This window comes from Poeciliopsis prolifica, unplaced genomic scaffold (genome assembly GCF_027474105.1).
Source record: "Poeciliopsis prolifica strain line A6 unplaced genomic scaffold, Auburn_PproV2 SCAFFOLD021, whole genome shotgun sequence".
Lineage (NCBI taxonomy): Eukaryota > Metazoa > Chordata > Actinopteri > Cyprinodontiformes > Poeciliidae > Poeciliopsis > Poeciliopsis prolifica.
In genome coordinates, this window is record NW_026562396.1 from 5744619 (window position 1) to 5770814 (window position 26196).

The 26196-nt window shown below is 38.0% G+C and overlaps 1 protein-coding gene across 1 annotated transcript in view; it reads left to right on the forward strand.

The window, feature by feature from the left end:
* The first annotated feature begins 1634 nt into the window (after positions 1-1634).
* The window catches only part of uacab (uveal autoantigen with coiled-coil domains and ankyrin repeats b), a 38261-nt gene continuing 13699 nt past the window's right edge, over positions 1635-26196 (forward strand). The window contains exons 1-3 of the mRNA XM_055045161.1: positions 1635-1855; positions 22289-22419; positions 25360-25448. Coding sequence (XP_054901136.1) covers positions 1808-1855; positions 22289-22419; positions 25360-25448 — 268 coding nt within the window. The 5' untranslated portion in view covers positions 1635-1807. The remainder of the gene's footprint in view (positions 1856-22288; positions 22420-25359; positions 25449-26196) is intronic.

Sequence of the window (26196 nt, forward strand, 5' to 3'; positions counted from 1 at the left end):
GTCAGAAGACTTACAATAAGCAACCAGCTGAACCCCAGATTCATTTGATTAATGAAAGCACAATGACTTACCAGTTAAAAAATGTCCAGGATATTAAAAAATAAAATTACACATATGATGTTGATTTTAAATTGGATAAATGGAGTGGATTTTGTCTTGAAAGAGTTAAAGGTTGCTCCATTTGGGTAAAAAAAAACTTTTTTCCCCCCTTATAGTGCAATATATAACACAACACAAGGGGGCAGCATTTCTCTCTAGTTTTATCAGATTCTCTCAAAAATCGTTTTTGGTTTTCACCCACTACTTTGGAGATTTCTGTTTGCATGCAATTGTGAAAGTAATTAAATGATCCCATAGTTTAAGCAAAGCAAACAAGGCACAAAAGGATTTGCGTAGTTGTTGCTGAAAAGAAGGAAAACTGGAGGAATGTGTTTTAAAAGCAAATAGCAGCAACGTACCATCCATTCTGCAAAACACTAAAATTGTGTGAAAATTGTTTTTCAATCTAAATTGTTGCTTTGTAATGCAATGAACACACAAATGAACTCATCAAAAAAAAAAAAAAAAACACAAAAAGGTTTGGAAACACCAAGATGGTCATTTTTCTCATTTTATATTAATTAGTGGTGTAGCCTGATCAGACACCTTTACCACAAGTTATAACATGTAAACATGATGCATCTGTGAAATGAGCGACACAGCAAAAGGTTTGCTGGTGTGCCACCTCCTCTCAACATCCAACATTCAAAAAGTGCTAAAATCCCTTATTGAAATTCTCCTGCTGCTACTCTTTCTCATTAAGAGCTTCAAGGGCTGTCAGGTTTGTGCAGGTCTGATTTAGAGCTAATTGACAACAGTTGTCTCCATGGATCCCGCAACTTTGATGAGTTTGTGTGTGCGTCAAGCAGCAGCATGCCACAACGTCGTCCCTTCAAGGTGAGGCCTGGGCAACAGGAAGACAAGAAGCTGTATGCCATTTACATTAATACAATCAAAGTAATCAAAAACTAAAGAAAGAATGGTAAAAGTGTGCTATTGTCTAAAAAGCAGCAGAATTATATAGCTTAGTTCACAAATCAGACGTTTGGACTATTTTACTTTATAAAACTTACGCTATGCGTGGTCTGCAAAACGATTTGGTGAAGATCATTCTTTTACAGCTATCTTCAAGTCCAAGAATTAAAAAATAGTTGTATGTATGTGTTACATTTCATGTGCATGGTCTGAAGAAGTCAGATTTCATTAGCAAATGATAACATGTTAAGATTCAATGAAAAAAAAAATCAATTCTGTTTTTATTGGAAACTGTTGACAGATTCTTACTTAAGTGACCATAAAACATGAGAACAGACACCTAGTTTAATATAATCCCAAATAAGTTATTTTGTGTATGTGGTGAAAGAAAATTTTTTTTTTTTTAGGATTATTATGTGCGGGTGATGACAGTGCTCAGGGTGTTTCTGTTTCAGGTAAACCTGCTCACATTTTTCCTTCTTCTGTCCCAGGACGTCTTCAACGTTTCCCAACTGCACCACCAAGGGAAGTCCCGCCCCCCGGGAGCTCCTATTGGATGAACGGCCAACTGCCGCGCTCATTCCCGTTTTGATTGGATGAGCAGGCTGTCACGCGAAATGCAACCAGCGTTCACAGTTAAAAGCGTCAGGTGAAACTCGGGTTGTGAAGGCGAGGGAACGGATAAAAATAAAAGAAACTTCGCTAGTTCGAAATTTTTAGGTCAGTTAGCGTTATATTTATAAACTTTAGCGGTGGGGAATACTTTTAATATCACAGACAAGCACGTTACAAGATGAAGAGCTTCATAAATCGACGGAAAAAACACGAAGTTACCATCACAGTAAGTTGGATACTTTGGTTTTGCTAATATCCCAACTTTTGTCGCTGAACTCAGGCTAGTTTTGAGCTGAACAACGCTGTTCTGGTCAGGCGTTTTGTGTACTAGGAGTTATTTTGTGTAACCCCGGCCTCCCCCCTTCCTAGTGAACACACTATCCGCGGTCTTGTTCCCACGGTGGTTCTGGGCTGTTTGGGAAAACACTTTAAGCACCTGCAGCTCCGCGCGAGACGCGGAGGAGGAGCGGTACGTTCGGAAAGACCCTGCACGGATTTGGGCCAGTGTATCTTTGACCCGTTGACTCTTTCTTCGCCGCAGGACCATGCGGTTTGTTCATCACAAAGTGCAGTTTTGAAACAAAGTCGAGGTTTATTACAGGACAAATCGATGCGCCTGTTATCGTAGAAACTTGCAGAGCTCACACGGACAAAATCTTTTGGTTCTGTTGACATTTTGCCCTTTATTGAACTCGGCATCAACTATAAGAAGTTACCTTGTATAGTATATTTATGTTGTTTTTTGTTAGCCATTTTTGCTATCTTCTCAGACATAAAATATTTGTGAAGAAAACACGAAGACATTAAACCCAATTCAGTTTTAATTTCGCACAGACTGTCTTTATTATACTCCGCTGCATTTTAAAAAATTATTTAGAGATGGCATACTGATAACTAAAGGAGAAAAGAAGACTGCTGAATATTCAGTTTGATTTAGATTTGAATCACTAACAATACAACAACATTTAAATATGTGAAGATCTCAGTTTTTCTGGCCTACACTGATTTTCATTTTTCTTCTACCTCCGTTTTGTTGATTCAGATAAATGGTAGCTTTCAAACCAACTGAAAATGAAGGAAATGCAAGATTTAGCAAGACAAGCATTGTATGTCCCCAACTGTAATCTATCTGTGTAATCTATAATCAATCTTAAACAACTGTTTGATTTCTAGACCATTACTGGCTTAGTTTCATACTTTAGATGTATTTGATGAACAGCAAAATAATATTCTTTCTAATATTTTTTGTTTTTGTTTTGTAATGTCTGTCAGAGGAGACCAGTGGATTTAATCAAATATTTAGACTTCAGATTTTATTTTTCTGTAGGGAAAATGTTTTTCCCCCAAACCATCCCCTGTACTTGCACCACCAAATGGACATTAACATATAGTATGGGACAAAACAAAACACCTCCACACAAGACAATAACACACAAAAAATGCTCTTCCTCATTCTGAACAAATACAAGGTGACAGTGGAGAGGAACAACTTTCTTTTACTAGGAAGAAACTTGCATTTTACTATGAATTGGTTAATATCTGCAAAAGATTTACAGGGTAGACAGCAAATATGGAGTATCAAGCCAAATTCTTAACAGAATTTCAAAAGTATTTACTGGCAAATATCATCTGTTGGTGAAATAACACTATACCCAAAAAAACAACATACAACTGACTCCAAATTCCACTGAACTGAAAACTGTGTTTCTGCACCAGTGAGTTTCAAGAGTGCAGGCACTTCTGCAGCATTTCTAGTAAACAACTCTCGGGGTCCAAGGCACCATGGATACATGCAAGTCCTTCCAGGAATGTTATTCTTCTTGCCTGTCTAAGAAATGTCTTTGTGCAAAATGGTGTCACCTATAGGTGCGCTACCTAATGTATAGTTTACTTGCGATCCGCAAAAACTGAATTAATTCTTCATTATCTAGTTTGGTCTTGAAAATTTACTTAACAGTCATTACAATTCTGAAACAGTCCGGCTTGGAGTGTGTGTTTTGGCACAACACACTGCTTCCTCTGTCCAGGATTACCATGAAAAAGAAATTCAGCCCATAAGATCTTTGTTTGGCAAACTGTCAGGTCTCATTCTGTTCAAAAGGGGAAAGCAGCCATTCCAAATATATATTTTCTTATTTCTTTTTACCTGCAATGACGGGTGACTCGCTACCTCTGAGAAATGCAGAGGGTACCAATTCAGAAATCAAGTGGACAAAAGAAAACCAACTTATTTCCCAGAAGTATTTTATAGGGACCTCCAGAAAAAAAAAGTTCACTGTTAGCTGTGATGAGGAAACAGACATGACATTTTGCTCAGGTATCTGTGGAGATTTCATAGCAGCCATTTTATTCCCCAGTGAAGGTGAGATACCAAAAAAATACAACCTTCAAGCACACGGACGGAACTGAAGCCACTTTTCAATGTGAAGAAAGAGGTGCTGCTGTAGCTTATTGAAAATTGATATTCTGCCAGTTGCAAAGAGCATAGTTGTCATACAGTGCATTGTGAGTCATCACTTTTGATCTATTTCTATCAGAAAACCTTGGCTATCCATGTGCATCATAGCCATAAATCAACCTTAAAGCTGGGAGAAATGAAGTTTCATTGGAAATATGTTGGATGACAGTTAGGCCATTGTGATTGTGAGGCACATAACCTATTCCTGCTGGGAAAATTGTTATGAAAACATAAGCATTTTTGGACTGGGAGTGGTTTGAGCAAATGAAAAAGAAACTTGGAGGAATTGCAAAGTCTTGTGAAAACATTCAACTTTATCAAATTTAGTTTGTTGAGTTCAGTCTAAAGTATTTGGTGACTAATTTACCTGTGTGCCTATCCGTACTTTCAAGTCACACCTCTATCCTACATTTAACTTTGGTTTTATTGTGTTCTTTATTGTTTTTGAATCACAGTGTGCAAGTAAAGCTTTGGTAAGACCCTATTTCAGCAAAGGAATGCCAACTATGCCCTCATACGCCCTTTTAAGGGCGTACAAAGCTGAATATCTAGCAGTCTGAATACAAAATACCAAGGTGTTCTTCTAATACCGGCTGCGGATTTGATAGAATGAGAGCTTGTTGGTTTCTGTTCTCTCAGGTTTCTGTTTTTCCTTTTGTGTGTGAGGCCTTTTATTCTAGAAACCTCTCATGTGTATTGTCATTTGGATCTGCTTTTTTTGTGGTGGAAAGATTTCTCGCTTGAAAAAGTTGAAGATGAGTGCAAATGCTGTTTTCATATTTTGAGTTTGTTCATGTATTTAGATAAGCATTGAATGTAATTATTTAAAAAAATGTTTTCAGAATGTTTTAATGCAGCAGAACATCTTAAAGCGCGTTTCTCTTAGATTTTAGTTTTCTGCAACTTAACACGTGGCTCAGTTCAATTGGAATCGAAATGAAAATTGATCTGTTCAAAGGACTTATCGGCATCAAAGCAACATTTAAAAGGCATCCAGAGAAGATGCAAAGATATGGATGTTTGGATGTATTCCGATCAAATTTCTGGCAGTGGTGCAGCTGACATTCCTCAAAAATTGTATCATTCTAGAAAAGCAGTAAGAATTCCCACACATAAAGCAAGGTCAAAAGCCAGCCCAGGTGTGTTTAGCAATCATTTCAGTTTGAGTCCGTTTTTAACTGTCCAAAATGACAAATGGTTGCTGTAATATCTACCCAGGCATTTTTTTTTCCTACATTGATTTCATCTTCCCTCACTGCCCTTTTCGTACTAGAGGTAAAGCTTTTTTGTCAATAAGACAGGACAATATAGAGAATGTTGTAAACTAATCTGATTTCCAACAGGTTGACATTACAATGACAAATGCTACTCTGCTGTAAATATGAATCTAGATCATATGGAATGTGTTATTATGGTTAACTAGTCTTCAAGGGATGAGTGATTTCTGTTAAGTTCTCTTCAGAAAACAGCTGGGAAGATTGTGACTGATCACGTAGACGTATGCACGAGAGGAAAAACTGAGTTTAAATAAGCTGTTTTGCTTCGATAGAAGTGTGCATGGTTCGCACGCCGCTTTTTGTTTCAGTCATCGTCTGCATTGTCGCTTCAGGAAATCCTCTGTTTTATACGTGCAGTCGAGTCAGAGAGACCTAAACTTCTCCGTTGTGCAAACCGGTTTGTTCAATTTCTTTGTGACGGAAATAATGTGCTCGTCAGTCATCGGTTGTTCAACTTTGATGAAATGTCAGTCAATGGGTAAGGCGTGGCTGCTGGTATTTTGATTTCTTCTCACACTGTAACCATCAAGGGCTTCTGCCTTATTATTCCTGTTGGAGTTTAACATTGAAAGTTTCTCTTGCAGACTTGTAGACTGTAGCTTCCAGTGGTTGTGATGGTGATCTAGTTCTAATCATGTCAACACATGGCTTTACAAGACCTGAGAAAAACTGTGAGCAAAGTCCTTCGCACAATTTTAGTGACGTGCATTGACCTTAGCTACTCCTGGCAGCCATGTAATAACAGAAACCTGTGTATGTACATTGTACATGTTGTGGTGCATGCAGAAAATCATGTGTTAACACCAAATTGTATTACATCTGTCAGAAGAGATGACCAGAATATCACCCCACACTACACAATCACCCAGCGGGAGGCTGCATTACACTATGTTTTGGGAATGTGTTGGACTCAGTGATGCCTGAAATAATGTGGTAGGGATAGAAAGTTGCAGAATTACAGTTCTTGTGAAATATTGTGTTTAGATAAGAGAGAGAGAGACAGACAGAGATTGGACTGAAAAGAAATGTTTAAAAACTACACCCCATGTGGCTTGCTGACATTCAGGTTAATAATCTAAGACATATTTCAGCTCTGTACTGGTCTGAGTGTGATGATGATTAAATTTTTTCTGTCCGTCATTCTCATACTTTTTTTTTTTCTTACAAGTGTTTCTACATGTGGATGAGTTGATGTTTTAACATTTAGAGCTTGCTTATTTTTGAGCAGTGTACCTTTAGGTTTGGTAGAACTGTGGTTTACCAAGAGTATGGTTTAGAATCGGATTCATGATGCTTTATCGACACCTCTTGTCAATATAAATGCATTAAGTATTACATTAACATTGTTCTCTCTCTGTCTCCCAGAGGCTTGCAACGCATCATGTCTGAAAATTTTGTGCCAACACTATAATATTTGGAGTGGGTTGCAAACTGCCCAGCTGTATGCACCCACATGTTTTTGCATTATATTTTGCCATCAGTGGAGTTTCTCATTCTGCCACTCGTCAGCTGATTTCAACTCCATGGAAACAGAACTGTCTGCAGGGGAAGATGAAGCAGATACGAGTCGAGAGTTAAAACACAATACATCAAGCAGCTGAATGGTTGGGTTGTGTGCTTTCATAGCAGAAACATACATGCACATACTTGTACAGATGAGTACATTATGTACAGGAAGTATTTTTGTCACAAGGGTAACTGTAAAATCACAATTAGATAAGCTCAGTTCTGCTCTAAAAACTGCTGTGCTCTCTGATTCACCTTTATGGTTCAGATCTGCCTATTTAGAAGAGCTGCAGAAAGATGTGCTACCCTTGTTCAGAAAGATACACATTTAGAAGATCACAGGCACTAAGTAGAGGTAATGATACAAAATAACAGTATTTTATGAAAAAGAAGATGCAAAAGGGTTATTGCATTAACCTCAATTCAGTTTATGCCATTTTACACCGCGCCTTTTATTTGTAAGAGATGTAAAAAGTACTTTTGTCTTCCATAGCTCAGGGACAATATAATGGAAAAAATTTAGAGGTTCTTAAACATTAGCTTTATAAAAACATTTTGAGACTGGAACCAGCTGACTAGTTGTAGGAGGCTTTTTTTTTTTGAAGATTGCTATTCTGATCATCACAAATGGTGTTTTTGTTTAGCTTTAGCCCCCATCAGCCTTCAGATGGCTCGAACACTGAGCTAATCAGAAGCTTCCCTGAGGCAAAGACGCGGCAGCCCAGTGTAATGAAGGAAGTAAATCAAGGATTAAGCAATCAATCCAGTATTTGCTGTTCTTCCAGAACAGCCAGGCGTATTCTTCAACTTTTAAAGCAACTTGCCTTCGATTTAACTAGCAGTGGAGTCAGTCATTGCAATCCTTTTAGGGATTCCAAATCTTTCTGCGACCTGTAATCTGAAAGTCTCACCGTGTGACTCTCCACATTATTAAAAATAAAAGTTCGCACTCAGTTTATAATGTTCATGAAAGATTGTATTTCTAAAATGTTTCTGTGTCACTGGCTCATTCTTTGTACATTTTCTTTCTCTCTTCTTCCTCATTGATGTGAAAGGTAAGACTGTCCTTCACCCCTCGAAGCACAGTTTTATAAAATAAGTTGCTGGGCTGATTGTATTGTTGATAGCATAGTGTTTAGGACAAAGGACATACTGGATATGTTGTCTGACAGCTGAAGCTGCTCCAACTCCAGCTTAATAGCTGTTTTCATTTTAAGGAGGGCAGGGTTTGGAGAAGCAAACATTCTTTCCGGATGCCACCAAACGTTTTGCGTAACAAGTTCGTGCTGAATGAGAACTGATTTCATTTTGAACCACAGCTGGCAGCTTGTCAGAAAACCATTTCTTTTCCCCGAATTAGATTCAGAGAAAAACATTAACTCTTGCAACTTTACTTCACTAGGGAGCTTTGTGGACATTTACTGTTTTAAAAATGTTCAAATTACACATTTTAGTATGCAGTTTGGTATGTGTACTAGATTTCACTCGTACTGTTACAATTTCTTACCGATTCAAAACCATCACAACTACTTCAATCTACATTTGGCAAATTGCTGAATTAGTGATATTGTTTATTTTGGCACTTTTGCTGGTGCTACACCCTCAAGTCACAGCCTAAAGTTTCTGCTTAATCTTCTTTAAACAAGTTTAGATTTCAAATAAATCGAGAAGCATTTAGAAGTTTTATTTCTTAGCAATAGTACAAATGTATGGACTTATGTTTGTTAAAGGTGTCCAAATACAGCTATGCCTCCGAAGGTTAACAGTGGCATGCAATGCGTTTTAGCTCTTTGACCTGATGTGTCGTTAGTTATTTGAGAAGACATAAAAATCCATCAAACATCTAACTTTGTCATTGCGTTTTTGGCTTTTTGTGCCACTTTGTTCTGTCACCTCCTTGTTGCACATCGAGGCTTTTAGAACTGGCCACTCTTTGGAGACTTCAGTAATGGGTTCCTGAAATTTTTACTCCAGAAATGTACATGAGTTGACTTTAGGTTTTTTAGAAGGTTTTTGAAGCAGAACAGCAGTACTCTGAAGGACACAACGCATCATTTCATAAGTGAATGTGATGGTTTTGTCTGGCTGTACAAAATGATGTCATGCAAAAGTAAATAAACATTCATGTCGTGACTTTTTTTTTTAGTTTAGCAGTACTTTCTGATAATTTTGTTGTGTGAGAAGTACCATTTTAAGACCATTGCTTAATTTTCAAACTGCAATTGGAAAAGAAGAAAAGTGTGCTGATTCATAGTAATATAGCTTTTTGCATCCTCTTGTGAAGGGTTTTTTGTGTTACAGTCTCTTAAACCTAGAAGGGATCTCCCAAACTGCTAAACCTTAAAGACTCAAAGGCTGCAGTTTTGCATCACCGAACTGGTTGCCTTTAATCTTTGCCAGAAGGAGTGAGGCTTGATGAAATCCTCTTTTTTTTTGCCCTCCCACTTTTTAAACGCATGTCTCCTCTTTGGGGCCTGGATTATACAGTTTTGCTCCTTATTTATATTATTCTGTTCTCTGATTAGAGATCTGTTCAAGGTGACGAACCAAAGCACCGGTGTTAAAAAAAAAAGATTGCATTGTTTAGCCTTGCTAGATGATAGAGTATAGATCGCTCACCAACTCTTTGAACAGAATGCACTGTCTCTGTCTCTTGTTTGTGGTCTGAACCCTAAACCGCCAAGTATAGAAGAAGGCCTGTAGGCAAAACATACCCACTACACTGTCAGGTCGACTGATTTCTTATCCCCCCTTTTGTTTTTTGGTTATAAGAAAAAAAATAGTCTTAATGTTTGAGCCTACTGGTTGAATATGAAGGTCAATTCTGTAATACATAAGAGATGCTAGTGTATATCCCCATGTGGGCACATTAGTGAACTTCCTGAGTTCATACCACATCATCTGCAAGGTCTTTTTTTTTTGTGCAAAATTTGACAAGTATATTGAGTACCACCTTCAATGTCTAAAAATCACAATGTTTATGGTTATTCTTGGTGAATCTGTGATCCTGATCCCTCATCTGTGTGCTGTGTACCTACCTTTCCTTAGAATTTTCTTAAATTTTGTATTGTACGAGCAACATGACATGTGCATAAAATTTTAATGGTTTTAAAGCTTTGGATGGTTATCTGCACACTGTGATCTCAGTAATGACAAATGAAAGTTATAGACTTCTCTGCAACATTTTAGCAGGGGGCATTAAATATATATGTTTATTTTAAAAACAAATTAGATAATGTTATAAGTTTTTGCTTAATGGATTTGTTTTTAAAGTGATATATTTATTTAGTGTTATCATACCATGAAATTTAAATATCATTCTCTAAGAACTTCGAAAAATATTTCTAACTCGCCATAAGATTGGTCAGATAAAGCAAACTGACTCATGCAGCCCTAGTTAATGGGGAGCTCCTCAGCACACACAATAATTTGGAGAAAAATAACTTCTGCTTTTGCTGAGAGTTTTAAGAAAATAAAAGTAAATTCCTAAAACTGTTTTTGTAGACTGAAAGTATTTATGTTGACTAGTTATTACAGCAACCTCATTGACTGTTACATTATCAATTCCTGGTAGCTCTATTTTGAATATCGGGACGGATATGGACAATAGGGAGAAAACTGTAAGCGAGGATCTGTACAAGTATATAATCGGCTGAATGTTGTTTTGGCTGAGCAGTAAGTGGCAGTCGAGCGACGTATGATTTTTAGGATTAAGGTCTGGCTCCACGGGAGCTGCCGTGAGGTCATCTCAGCGGAGCGGCCCGTCTGTGTTCCCATGCTGTGCCTGTCCTGGGCTTCATGGAGCTTAGAGCTCAGTCATGCCAGAGTCACCGGGGAAGACAAATGTGCATGTTGTGATAAAGTTACCCCGTGCTTTTCCGATTGTTAGTGATATCTGATTTTTATGGCATTATCAACTATGCAGGCTGTGTGAGTGATACGAGCCGTCTGTGTTGTATCATAGAGAGAGATCACCGGTGTTGGGGGAAGGGAACGTCAGATAGGGGACTGAGTTTACTGACTGAGTTTGGGAGGGCTTGGGCTGACATCAGCTGTTCCTCGCTCTCACACAAACTTGCACATACAACCAATCATACTGAGCAACAGGAGCACAAAGATTTTGCTGATGTAGAACAAAGTGTCTCAGATAAAGCCTCTTTAAACTATTTTCTCTGTTTGCAAACTTTCTTCTCTCTCCAGATTGTTTTTAAGAGTCTCTAAGCTATGAAAAAATTTGATGCTAACAAAACTAAATTCTGGACTAAATTTTCCAGAAGCTTAGTTCAAGTGACAGTGCTCCTTTATTTGTCAGAAGCCTACAGTCAAACTGAAACAGCATTTTGCAATCTGATGTATTTGCTGCATTTTACATGCAAGGTATCATTTTGTTTTGTCACCTCTATTTTTCATGTAGAAGCCAGATAATCATGAAATTCAAAACTGAACCTGGAATGCTTTTTAGAATGCCATATAGAGGGCATAACCTTAGAATAACCTCACCAAAAATTAGAAATAGTGCTACAGAAATACAATTTTTCTTAGATGGTGTTATAGCTCATACTGAATTATACCTGTTTGCTGAAAATACATGCCACATAGCAAAAGTAGATGAAGTGCAGCAAACATAAATCAAGAGGAAAATATGTGGGAATGAACAATATAATGTAAAACTGTAATTATCACATAACTGTTACAGTCTATGCTATAGAAAAAACAGACTCATAACCATGTCGAAATGTTTCAACATTAACAGATTAGGAAAGCATTCTGCTGAAGAGCACTCACATAAGGGATTCCATGAGCCTGCTGACAATGAAGGGAATTAGCTCCATCAAACATTAATCTATGAATGTTTTTATAGCAGTTATGTTCTAGGCACAAAGAAACTTGACCCTACAAACCAATGTAAAATTTAACCAGGCTGTGAATTTGGTCTTCCAGGTTCTGCTGCTTCAATGCTCCCTCTCACTGTTTTGGTGCACAATATATTGAATCGCATTTATCACAATCCAGTGCCTGCAGTTGAAAATGACTGCGAAGATGTGGTATTTGGTTGGATTACAGATTTTAAGTACGATGCATGCAAATTTGATATCGCTAATAATATCTCTGGTCTTTAAAGAATCTTTGTTGTGGTAGAGGTACTAAAGATTATTGTGGCCATGAAGAAAGTGAAAAGCATCAGGAAATTGTGGAGAAATCATGATATATTTTGTTATATGTTCAGTAGTATAAAGGTTTTCCTGATGTAAACCAGACCTAGTCTGTGCCTTTAGAGCAGTGGTCCCCAACCTTTTTATTACTGCAGACCGGTCAAGACTTGCTTGTCGATTGATTTGCCAGAACCTTTTTTTTTTTTTCCCCCCAATATTCCCTTTACGACAATCTTACAACATCCTCCAGTGTATGGTGTTACGTGGTGGTGTGTCAAATATACCCGATCTTAAATCGGGTATATTTAACGTTGTCTTGGCCCGATTATCGCAGCCTGTGAGGTTTTCCCTGACTAGGAGCGAGAACGCAGCCTGTTGAATGTGACAGGTGGCCAATCAGAAAGTGCAGTGACGCAAGAATGGAGGGGAATCCCAAACAATTGACATAGCAACTGAGAGTCTGGTGGACATCGGAAGTGATATGTGCAAAAGTTTATGCCCGGAGGTTGGGGACCACTGCTTTAGAGCATAGAGTTAATGCAAAGTATTTTATCTCCCAAGATTCTGATAGTAAAACACAGACTGTTTAAGTCCTAGGAACAGGTCAAACTACCCTCAAGTTGATAAGTAACTATTCTGCTTCTTATCAGCATTGATGCTTAACAGTAAACATACACTTCACAGATGCATGTCCAACATGCTATACCATGTTTGTACCTCTTGGGGTGAAGCCAGTTCTGTTTCAAAAGTCAGTGAACCATTTTAGGGTGTTGGCTCCAATGCCGTGTTTATAATCCATTAAAATGCCATGTGCCAAAATGATTTAAGTTCATATCATCTCCATAAACAAACCAGTGTTTAGAAATATTTCTAAATAACCTGTTTGAAATATCTTCACTAAATAACATAAAAGTGAGGTGACACTACTTTGTTCAAAATTAGACATCTTTCTTCGATATTTTATAGAAAAAAAATCAAATGAGAGGAAAGTTTTTATAAATGGCAAGAAATGGTGTAGAGAAACAATATTGCATCTAAAGTTAATCTTTGTTAAAGACATGTTAAGATTTTCATTAGAAAATGGTCAGAAAAAAGAAAGCAAGTATTTTTCAGGCAAGTCCAGACCTGCTTTATAAATTCCAGGATATTCAGGAACCTCTGATTTGTAAGAATACTCACCCTGAACATTTTATTTTATTTTTTAAAAGAAAGAATGTCATTGGGGTTTTTTTTCTGAAGAAGCTTTTATCTATACATACTTTTTTTAGCTGACTACATTAGTCTGTAAATTTTGTGCTACATACTTGGAACAAGCAGTTTACCAAGGCAGAGAAAGAGAGAAAATATCCAATAGTAGAACAACACCACCTTTGAGCTAATCTCAATAAAAACAGTACCAGTTTGACATAGCCCCCCTCTCAGTCACATACCTCTATGTCCGTCTCCATCTGATGACTTGTGAATGCTGGCTGCAGAAGTGTCAAGTACCAGCATGCCCAAATATTTCCTTGTGTAACCAAACACGGGCATAACATTGTTTTTCTTTTACCCATCTACAGTCTCATCATTTTCTTGGAATGAACTCACAACATCCCGCATTCTTCAGAATATTTATTTTAGCCAAATAACACTTTCACATGTGTAAACATGAATTGTAGATATGTCCATATTTCTTGTCCTCTTGTCTTACATACCCTTCCTGAAAATAGAAATTCAAATCATGTTTTGTATTTTACATCATTAATGTAGTTGTTACATTATTTACTTCCGACAGGGTTTTGTTTCCCCGCCATTTGTGTCAGGATTTTTTTCTTGTCTGGTCTTTAATCCCCCCAGCTGCTCATCATTGTTTTTTTTTTATTATTATTTATTTTGTACAACACCAAACCCAGCTGGGACAAAATCAGTAAAATCAGCAGTCAAGCCAACCAAGATATTTCTTCTGGAGGGGAACATTGTTGTTAGAAAGTGTGACCTAAAAATATTACCTAAACTGGTATTATAATCTCATTCATAAGTTTGCGAAGCAGTGTCCTCCTCCTCATTTAACATAACACATACCTTGGTTGTTATTAAATCATCTTTCATTTCCAATTGTTACAAATTAACTATGTAATTTTATATACTCAAATTTTTAATCTGCATTGAAATGTGCCCATTAGGTGGCCACATAAACATTATCATTGCAGTTCATGTCAATTGTACGTGTTCTAAAAAGTGAAACCTCGTATTGGAAGAAGATATGTTTTACACAGATGTCATAAAGCATAACAATTCATAAAAGTTTTGACAAACTGTGCAATGCCTCCAGGAAGTTACACATTATTACACATTTTGTTATATTTCAGCATATTCCAAAATATTTTTCCCCCTCAAAGCTACTTAATGAAAATGTGAAACATTTATGTAAATCTTTTTTCACTGCTCATCCTGGAGATGTTTCTACAGCTTAATTGGAGTCCACATGTGGTAAACTAAGGTGATTAGAGCAGATTTGGAAAATGCACTCAAATTTTGCCTTTTTAATTTCTCAGTCTTTCTAGACTTATGGTTTTTATGATTATCACTAAGACTATCTTAACTGGCAGGGCAAAGTTTATGGTGTTTGGGCAACTGGAGAGCTGATCTCCTGTCTTGCTCTCGGAAGCAAAGTGAAAATAGCTTAGAAAAGCTTTGCCCTCTGGGTCGCAAGTCATCCAAAAGTGTGTGTGTTACCTGGCAGATGGATTGATGAATAGTCTCCATTTATGGTCTGTGGGTAACCCACGTTATAATGTCTAGGGATTCACCAGGAATCACCCAGTTGGGCAAATGAAGTAAAACCAGGCAATCATAAGATTTCCACCTGTCCATCCATCCTCATACAGTAGATTTGATGGACTGAACTTGTTGTTTTTCTGTCCACCACCAGAGGGTGTGGCAGTCTCTTCTTCTACTTTCAGTCCAGGTGAATGGGTCTGTTGTAGCTGCCTATGGCCACTACTTGATGTGTATACCAAAAACCTGACACCTGGTCTGGGACATCAGTTTGCATCTGACCTTATCCAAAAAGAGACTTTCTCTCTGTAGCATCGACCTACCTGTCCCTTACTGACAGATCGAACGCGAGCCTGCTAGATCTAGTCACTTTCACACCTATCGTTTGCACTCCACTCCACATTGTTTATCTCACACACACTCTCAGTCTTTCCCTCCTCCGCCCTTTTTGTCTGTACTCCAGGGGGTTTTCGGTTACACACATGCCCAGACAGCTGCGCACAGTTCACAGGTCTTCAGTCATAGATCAGAAGGATATGCGTGAAGGGGTAGGGTCTAAAACTACAAACAGCAGTCGGAGAAAATCCCAGCTGAATGAAAAAGGCTCGCAGTGTGGCACAAAAGGGGAAGTATGTCATTTTGATTACGTATTTAAAGGCGCACTTGCCATGGTTCCCAATTCACACGCAATTTATTGCAACATATTGAACAAAGTGTTTTCTGTGTGCCATCACCATACTCCTGGATGTCAAATGTCCTCCTGTTTCTCAGAATTGTTTTTTTGTTTTTGTTTTGTTTTTTAATTGTTTGTATGTTCACTCACCTTTCTTTGGCAACAGCTGCGATTCACATAATGTGTGGAGATTTCTGAGGCACAGTTTATGCTATTTGAGGGTCTCTGTAACTCTGAACTCTGCTGGAGTATTCTAGCCATTAACTTTCATGGTGGTATATTGCACCAATAAATCAAATTGTCACTGAGGTATTCACACAGCATGCAGCTATGTGTAATGTCACAAGCAGGTATCTCTGTGGAGATAAATGATAAAATTAGAAAGCAGTGACTGGAGTCATTTCTGAGCATGTCTTTAAAGGCACAGAGATTCTGTCCTAGTAAGACTAGTTTTAGTTTTTTTACTCTATATGTGGACCTGTTGTTTTAATTGAGATAATAATTATTTTTACTTAACAAAATTTACAGCTTTGATCAAATAAACTGCTTGGTCAAAACATTAAGAATGTTGTCTGTCTGTTGGAAAAGTAACATTTCATTTGTCAAACAAAACTGAGATTAGCTTTGCATGAAATATGGTGTTTTATGACCATAACAACATTTTCTGACATATTATTGTCACAAAAAATAAAGCATACATAACTCGTTCAAAAATAAGTCAGATGAACTCAGGATAAATATTTTAAAGCAAAACCACTCCGACATATTTTAGACATGACCAGTTGGATATAGAGGTCGTATGAAGTCCTGTGTTAATGATAAGCATTTTCCAGGACAAGATGGTTTATATTTTATAATGGCATGTAGTTCTTCTGCTATGTCACCTGTCTACATAAAACAGCACCCTCTAGTGTACTGGAAGGGAACATCAGATCACACTAACTAAATAGAACTTTTGTTTGTGCATATTATTGATTTCCCCATTTTATTCAGCATACTTGTTTTTTGACTTATGCACTTCAAACAGATGACTACAAAATTATTTTGAAGTTATTGTATATATTTTTCACAATGATAATTCACCAAACTTCAGCAGTCCAAACAAATGCTGTTGTGCTCAAGCAGCACTTTGAGCACAAAGTGCTTCTATGCTTCATCTTTTGCATAGAAATTTCATCCCGTGACTAGCATAATTCACAAGCTCAACGGACACTTGGGGTTTTTCCACAGGTCAGAGTTTCTAGTAAAAAAAATAAATAAATAAGGAAATCAATTGATAAAGACCCAAATTGACCTGGAGCCACCTGATGTTATCTTTAGTTTTGCAAATAGGGTTTAGCTCATGTTGGTTAGAGAGAGACATAGCCTGTATTTTACCAGCGCACCATCATTTGGATGTATTGATTGATCTATCCAACTAAATTTCCTATAAGAACTTTAAAGACATTTCAGTTGATGCCAGATTAATAATTTAAACCTAAATAATTTCTGATTCGGTTATCATTTTGACTTCTTGTTGCAAATCTTATCTTTAGCAATTCTTATAAAACCCAGTCACTTTTAGTTTTGTATTATTTTATTCTTACTGGATTTTGCACCTTCTTAATAGCTTTATGGTAAAATTGCACAAATTCAAAAACTATTAAATCATCATAAATGAGTATTTATTTTAAAGTATTTCCATTTTATCCTGGCTGTGCATGGCTTTCTTGTCATTGGACAGTGCTCAACAATAGGCACTAATTTCTGGAGGAAAAAAATTACACCAATTACAACCTTCATAGCCTAAGACTCCAGAACAAAGTCTTAGGTTATGACTAACATGAGTTAACACTAATCTGAGAAAGACAGGTCTGCCAGCTGAAGAGCAAGATAGTTAACGACCCAAGTGTTCACAGGTTTGGTGTCATCAATGTTTGAAAGGGTTCATTTGCAGAGTGGGATTTCAACTCGTAAATTTCATATCAGTCAAGGTTTCCACATTTTGCTTCTTTCTTTGTGTCTAATTGGTGTGGAGTAAAAGTAGGCCCAACACCTTTATTTTTGGTGACACATATTGGTGTTAAACAATCATTGTAAACACTTAGGAATCCTACTGATCTCTGGTGTAAATTGGTTTATTCGTTTTATTAAAATAAGATATTTCTTAAAAATCTTGATCCATTCTTGATGGAATGTGAGGATTCCCTTTTTGCCGTTATTGTGAAGTACTAATATTTTTTATATTTAAAAAAAAAAAAATCTCTTGGTGCCTAAGAACTTTGCTTATAAATGTCAAAGGGGTTAGATTATATGACTTAATATCTCTTTGCAGACGTCTCCCGCGATAACTATCATCCTCTCACTCATAATTTAAAACCATATCAGTCATTTCATTTTGCTGAGCACAACTGTCATCTAACACATTTGCGTGTAGTTTTTATGTTTTGGATTTGGCTTCGGTCTGTTGTCATGACCAGTTAGGTATTTTCTGCTGGTGATTTCATCTGTAAGGATATTAGACACCCATTAGGGCGTCTGGTAGCTGGGAGGGGGAGGAAAAAGAGGTGTTGGAGAAGATGTACAGCCTGTCAAGTGAGAGCAAATCTGAAGTGAGGTTGACAAGGAATTCTAAGTGAAGTATTAACAGACACCCAGAATAATCAGTGAAGACAGGTAGGGACCTAAACCACCTTATGCAGTGTCAGGTGATGTTATGTCTCAAAGGTCATTCTGTTTAAAATAGAAGCTTTAAGTAATGTTTTTGTTTAGTTTGTATAGGATTGAGTGCAACTACAGTATCTGTACTAAGCAGTTTTTCTTTTCAAGAGATAAGATTACAAAATTCTCAAAACGAAACGAGTCTTACGCAAATATTTTTTGAAAAATAAGTGGAAACTAAAATCCATTTGTTGGAATGAGGTGACGGGTAATTTTAAATGAAAACAAATAAAAAGTGAGAATACATGAAAACAAGGGATTAAATATGGACTTTGGTAAAAGCCAGTACAGGGCTCTATTCTGTCTATAATGGGAACAAGCAGGTAGTGTTTGTTTAAGAAGGGTCACAAACTACATCTGCTACACAAAGCACCAGGAATTTTAAGATTTAATTCCAGGTTCACTGATCAAGGAAGAAGGTCACAGTTGGATGTTAAAGTCGATAAATAATATTAATAAATGCAGACGGCTATGAATGTAACAGATTATAAAAAAGAAACTTGATTCAGTGGGATTATCATCACAAGTTGCAATTAAGTTTACTAATTGCTATGGGGCAATTAGTAAAAAATCTGTTTTTGGTAAGATATACAATTATGGAATATTTTCAATTAGTTTTTTAAGAAAACATTAGCAAACCTCAAATTTTACCAATTGCTCTATTAGACAAACCATCCTCAATTCATCTTCCCTCTCCTACAGAGAATAATAGCTGGTGCATGGATCCCAAGTTCAGATCATGTTTTTGTGTTTTGTCTTGCGTATTGCGGTGTCATTCGGCCAAAGTTGGTTTTGCCAAGTTTAGTTTTTACCGTACTTGTACATACTTTAAAAGACACCAAGATAAATATTTGCTAATCTTTCTTAATTATGCACTTATGTCAGAATAAATATTTCTCAGGAATAGTTCTAATCATTAGATTTGTGAGAAGTGCAATCTCTTCTGCTATTATCTGTTAGGTTAACACCAGCAGCCTCAGGAACTGAATGATGATTCACTGAAGGATTAATGTACCAATCTTCACAAGATAGTAATTCAGAAACAAAGTGGTCTTCAGTTCAGTGGCTTACTGATATTGCTGCAACACAGACTCTACAGGAGATCATTCCTGCCCACACCTGTAATATTTCCAAATGATTCTTAGAAGGCAATTAAAGGAATAATCCCTACTTTTTTTTCTCTTTGGAATTAAGAAATTGTTTTTGAATTGAACCGAATTGAATGTGCTGCTGAACTTTTAGTTTTTTCAGTGAAACTTCAGGAAACCTGTCATAATGCCTAGCTTTATCACATTTTTAGCTTTTATTAGCAGTTTTCAAGTTCTCTGAGTCAAAAAATAATACAAAAATCTTGATCATAATTCAAAACCCTTTATTCATTAAGATGAGTTCAGGACAATTTATGTTTTCCACAGGACATTAAAAATGATAGCTAAGCATTGAGGTATCTTGACCCCTCTTTTGTGCAACAAGTATTGTTCCAGCCCTTGTTGCTATCATCCCTATTATTAACTAGTACATAAACGGATTCCCAAGCAAATCCACACACAAGCGCACCCGTGTGAGATATTTACGTGACTGCCGTATGCAATGGCGACATGCCATTTTGGCGTCTTTGTCTCCATGCGAGGGTGAGCAGCTTTTGTAAGTCGACACCTACTTCTTCATATGACATGTCATGTGGAGGAGGTCTTTTTGCATGTTTGTGAATATCACTGTTGCTCTGTAAACGCCAGTCTGGCAGCAGGCGGTAACCAGAGCCCACAGAGAGCTGATGCCGTGTGTAAATTAAACGGGCCCTCCAAGCATTCTCCTTCACTTGGGGTTGCTGTGTCTGTGCATTTTTCCCCATCTAGAGGTTTTGCCTCATAAAAGTGAAAGTTCTGCTTTTAATTTGTGTCGCAGTAAGTTGGTGGAAGTTGAGATCTGGATGTATGACTGAAGTTTTGCGCAACTATGTGTAAAATGCCTGATTGAGCTTTGCTACTTTACAGAATGGATCGCAGTGCTTCTGTCTTCAACACTGCGTCCCTGCATCTTTAAAATTCATGTTAAAAAAGTAATATGGCCCTTAACATGTTTTCATAGATCCTAAATTTTGTTTTGACAGAACTATTTAATTTCGTAGATTTTGTGTGCTTGTTTTTTCTCGTGGGGCTGTTCTGTCCGGCAAAAAATCAGCAGACCTCTTCATTGCATGTAACCTGTGACAGTTAAGGCTAACATACCCTTGCTAAGTAGCTACCTCACATTTTTGTGTCCGTCATGTGTAAGTGCAAATTTGTCATCAGTGGGCTGGACGACATTTGTACATTTCTGAGGAGATACAGGCCTTAAATTCCATTCTTTATGGTCTTTAAAAAGTCTTACATTTAAGTTGGGGAGATCTGCAGAGACCCCTGTTCGAGATGAGCGGGTTATCTTGAGGTGATTATGATTCTGTCGTGTCCTGTGAGGGTCTTTGCCAAGACTACTTCAAATGATCCCCCCTGACATTAATATTTTCACTTGGAGGCAGTAGGGGATCAAGGTGGGGGGGCAATGTAAGCAAGATTTTTTTGGCTGGCCTTGTTTTATGTTGGCAGTGATGAAAGACACCAAAGCCATTACTCATTGTTCTGGCATGCCCAGAATGTATTATTAGCTCCCGTCTTCCTATTAGTCTCTACAGAAAGGTTGGAGGGTCAAAAAATAAAGAGGTAACCAGTCTGCAGGGCTGTCTGCACTGCTGCTGTTTACCAGGGAGGGGGGGATATTTTAGACCTCCGAGAGCTTGCATATTTACCCCACTGAGCCTGACTGACCTTGCCATTTGGTGGTGTGAGGAAGCTGGAACCACGAACAGCAGAGAGACTAGGCAAAGGGAGAAACCGTCTGGTTTGATAAGCAAGTAGCGTTTGAAGATAAGACTCCAGAAAGCAGGATTGTTTAAATAGAAGAAGACTGAGCTAAGCAGAAGGTTTCAGGAGAGAAGCGAGGAGGGGGTGGGGGACTTAGCGGGAGCAGCGGCCATCGGTGGAGAGTGGCAGCCAGGCTGAGCTGACTCTTCCCCAGAGGAGGAGTTGCAGTTGCCGGCCAGGGCAGGTCCCGGTGCTGGCAGGGCTGGCCCTACTGCTTCTCCACCTCCATTCCTTCCTCCCCTCTCACTCCTCCTTCATTTCACTATCACCCAAACTGCTGAGCAGTGATGGAATTGCGAGCTGGGCTCCTAAGCTAAAGGAACGCTTAGAAAATCTTAACAATTACATTTTTCTGCCACTAGTAAGGGCGCGGGGGAGTAGTGGGTCACCGCCGGAAAGACTTCTTATCCTTTTGTCTTATCGGTGTTATTGCACTCACTGGTTGAGTGCACTGAGAAGACAAAGGAAGTTATTTTTTTTAGTGTGTAAATATTTTTTTCTTCATTTTGGTTTTGATTTCGCAAACCGGAACAGTGGCAACGTTTTCAGTAGCACGGTGCAAGGACCAGCTCCACTCACCCAAGATGAGCCGCTGGCTGAAATGCACCTCCATGCACTTTGTATGTATTCTTTTGTTGTTGCTTTTAAGTTATTTTTTTTTTTACAGACGATTGATCTAGGTTTGTGATTTTCTAGATATGGTTACATAAAGTCAGAGTTTAAATAAAATAAAGGAATGCCTAATCATGCATATAGATTAGCGGTTATTGGTTAACAGGCAACATTTAGCCTATATACTCTTATAAGTTTGGTTTGTTTGTACTGAGATTGGATGTTCAGTATAAAGGTCATGTTGTTTCTTTCTTAGAGAAGGACTCTGTTCCCATGTTTTGTATCTGTCACTCATGGGTTGATGGGATTCAGTGCTGATTTAGTGGGATTGCTGTACAGCGCATTCTTCGCATATTCCTGCTCTAACTTGTGTTCCAAGCAGTTGCTGTGGAAAAGCATCAAAATTACTCAACCATTGTGTTCTTTTTAAGTTCCCAAATGTCCTTTTTTTTTTGTAATCTGAAGGAATTGGAAACCAAAATCCCATTCTTCCTTTTACCCATCAAGCCATGAGAGACTTCTTCCTTATATGGCAGCAGTTATCCTTACATGTTGAATCAAGCCAGCTGTGGAGAGTACATATTTGGTTCTGCATGTCTGATGGTGTTTCTTGTTTGTGTCAGAACACAGACTGGAACAAGTACGATGATCGGTTGATGAAGGCGGTGGAACGTGGTGAGGTGGACAAGGTCGCCGCTGTTCTCGGCAAGAAGGGCATCGTTCCCACCAAACTCGACGTGGAGGGACGCTCTGCGTGAGTAAACAAACGCACACAAACACCGGTATGCTGATGTAGTCAGCAAAATGGATGAAATTTGTGCTAAGCACCTTTATATGTTCCAATCAAACTCCTAAATTTAGTTAAGACTCCCCATCAAGAACCCCAAACATTACCATTCTCTCCACATCACATGACATTCCATGTCTCGACCCTCAGATAAGGAATCTATCGTGGAATTTCCTTAATGATTACCTAACCAGTTGATCTCTTTTTTATGTTCAAGGTTTGAACAATAAAAGTTTCATCCAGCTGCCCTGCAAAGGAGATATGTTCCAGTTTTATATTTTTGTGTCTATTTTTTTTCTATTTAGAATTTTCCCTTTTTCTGTCCAACTTACTTGAGGTCAATGTGGGAGTTGGCATAAGGACTGTTTGTAGACACGGAGAGCTTGACCACGCTGACCAGAGGCTGTTTATGTAGTCCTTGCAGGAAATAACTCCCTTCCAAGTCAAATCAGATCCACTATGTTGTTCCCAACAATAACGAATCCATTTAGGCCCAGCTGCAGAAAATGATCAGGATCAGCTGATATGTTGAAGAACCGGCTTAGAGCTGTTTAGTGGGAATCAGAGTTTCTTTTTTCCCATCTAGAATGTCTTGATTATTGGTCCAACTTGTGGAATTAGTGTAAATGTGAGTAATGTAGGATTAATGGACCAATCGGCATCTGTTGTGTGCATAAACATCTTTATGGGTCCAATAATTGCCTGCTGTTATAATCAGGTTTTAATCTATTTCTGACCACTTTCATCAACTGACCGTATCTGATGGTTTCGGAGTCATGGCGACCGTCCTAGAACTGGCTGCACCAAAACAAAGTTATTCTCAATATCTGGTGTTTAGATTGATCTATTCTACTGTAAATCTATTCAAATGAACTCAGTATTTTGGAAAAGAGGACAAGCTTTTACCAAAGTCTGTCCAAAATGCAAAAAAAAGAAAACCTGAACCATAATCACAGCTCTTGACAGTCTGTATATAGTTTCAGCAGGGCCACACACAGACCACACATCTCCATGGCATCCCAGCCTTCGCAAAAACAGACATGGGAATGTTGAACGGTGATTCCCTGTAATCACAAACCTCTGAGGAGGAACTAATTACAAACAGTTAACCCCTGTACATGATCGACTGTGCCTTGGATTAGCCTCGTTATGTCCGGCTAATGAATTCAGACCAAGCCTTTCTGTCTCGGCCTCCAGCTGAGTAAACAGTTCACATCTTTCCTCTGGCATCAGCCAGCGAGGCAGGCCCACCCATAACCCGTGCTTATTCTGTGCCACCGTGTCAACGAGGGGTCAAGCAGCAAAGCAGTCTTCATAATAGCACACTGTGTGAGGCAGGTGCTCACTGTGGCTTTTTGAGTAGAAGGCAATGATTTTTGACAGAATTTCTCTGAACATGCGCAATCGACGTCCTTGATAATAATAATTTTTATGTCTACTATCACAGATTACAGAGCTTCTAACTTGCAGAGATTTGCTGGTGGGAATTGTGCAGTTTAGGTATTAAAATTGTTTTAAAGTATCAGAAATAGCCTTAAAAAAGTGCATTGCTGCAGTGTTGAAGCTGCTAATTTTACCAAATGGATGTGGGACCATCATATGGTTTAGCTACATGCATATACTTTATGGATCACTCTTCCAGCTCCTTTAAAAATAGCAGGCATGTCCTGTAGAGGGTAAAGATGAAATGACACCTCCACTTTCTGAAAGGCCAATTTCAAAGCTTGTTAATAAGCTCCTATGTATGAAAAATGTACATTTGTCTGTGCCAGTAACAGTAACAAAGCTGACTGTTAATTTTTTTTGGAGTGACCTGCTGCTAAGATCTGATAGAGGAGTGATGGAAAAGTATTTTACTCTGGACATCCTCTGAACGACTTCCTGCTCTTTTCTGGATCTAAACTGATCTTGATTTAACATCAGATTGTTCATTAATGACATTTATAGGAAAAGTAGCTCACAGTTGCACTCACTTCCTCTCTGCCGTATCATAATTTTATCATAACTACAGAAAGTGCACCTCTTCACTGTGTCATTCTGTGAAATGTGTTCAGAATGATTTATTTAGTTGTTATACGGAAAATGCTCCGGCTCCTGAACTTGTCACTTGTGTCCACCAAACATGATTTGCTCTGGTCGACTTCCTGTCTGCTTTTTTGCCCCTCCGGGGTCATGACCCTCCTCTGCTCCCGAGAGGACCAGCATCTCCTCGCCATCAACACAGCTTTTAATATCCACGCCAGTGTTGAGGTGACAGCCTAGCTGTCTCCTTGGCAGATACTTCGGGGCCTAGTGTATAAACGGGTTCATGTGGCTTGAGGGCTGACAGGCTGAGATTAGTTTACATACAGTGGCTTTGCAGCCCTTCATGGCTGGTGGCAGCAGAGCGGCTACGGATTACATCAATGAATTTCAGCTTGAATGTTTCAGGTTGGGATTGATTATGAAAGACATGGCGTGAAATTGATCAACTAAGGATGCTCTTTTCAATACAAACTTGCTCAAATATTTGAAAAATGTATCAATTTGAAGATTAAGTGTGAAGTTCTAACATTTTTAGCCCACTTCCAGTATCCATATTTTATGCATTTAAAATGTATGCTTCCAAATTTAGAACGATGTGTTTTCTGTTTAAAAGTGCTCGCATAAAGTAGAAACACCACATTATCTTCCAAACTTGTTGTCATGGAGGGTTCTTGTTGTGGACCTCAAGAATGCTGATCTTGCTGTCAGTATGGAGCCAAGTCTCCATTTTCAGTTTGTCCTTAAGTTTCACCCTCCCCCTCCTCTCCACCAGGTCACTTCTTCATTTCCCTGTCCTAAATCTCTGCCATCTCCTCACTGGTCTATCTATCTCATATTTATTTTTCATGTCATATTTTTTTTGCCATTTATTTAAACTCCCAGGTTTCATCTGGCAGCCACACAAGGACAGCTTGAATGTCTCAACCTCATGCTGGGACACAATGTCGACATCACTGCAAAAGACGCCTCTGGTGAGTTTGGGTTCAGCATAAGATATAACCTTTGAAGTGTAACATAATATTCAGCCTATGTGTAGTTGAAGTCAAAGTGTTTTTAAGCTACCACAGAGAATTAGTATTGAACTTGAGTTGAATATTGAGCTTATTTTAGCCTAAGTTATTTTTAGTTTTGCAGATTTGAATTTACAAGACAGACAAATATATGCAGACTTTGGAAACTTTGGTTTCATCAATGAAATAAAAAAAAAAGATTCTGTAACGCATGTGTCTTTGAACTCAAAATATTAAAAGTGCAATATGTTACTTTTATAAAAATGTTTTTTTACATATTTGTTTCAACTGTTAATATGTCATGACATAGTGGTATAAGCTTGTGGGTCCTACTGCCCAGGAGGAAGGTCTTAGTGTTGTCAGCAATGATCGTGTGTGCGCTGCTCAATGTGCTGATGGAGAAACAACTCGCTGTTCAAAACAAAACAAAAAACTTTTCACTGTCATTGGTAACTCAATGAATTTTTTTGAAGCTCAATTTTTTTGTCGCAGTTTACCTGTCTCATTTTCTACTGTCAGAACATAGTGACAGTATTAAAATGACCAAAAAAAAACAGAATAAATATCTTAACCCAAACTAAAACATTTCTTGTCAATTACTACGAATGTTTTATACATACTTGCTACCTTACAGTCTATTGGTTAAGAGCAAGATCAGATTATACCATATACAATCTGTTTTTTAATTAACCACACAATTGAATTCAAG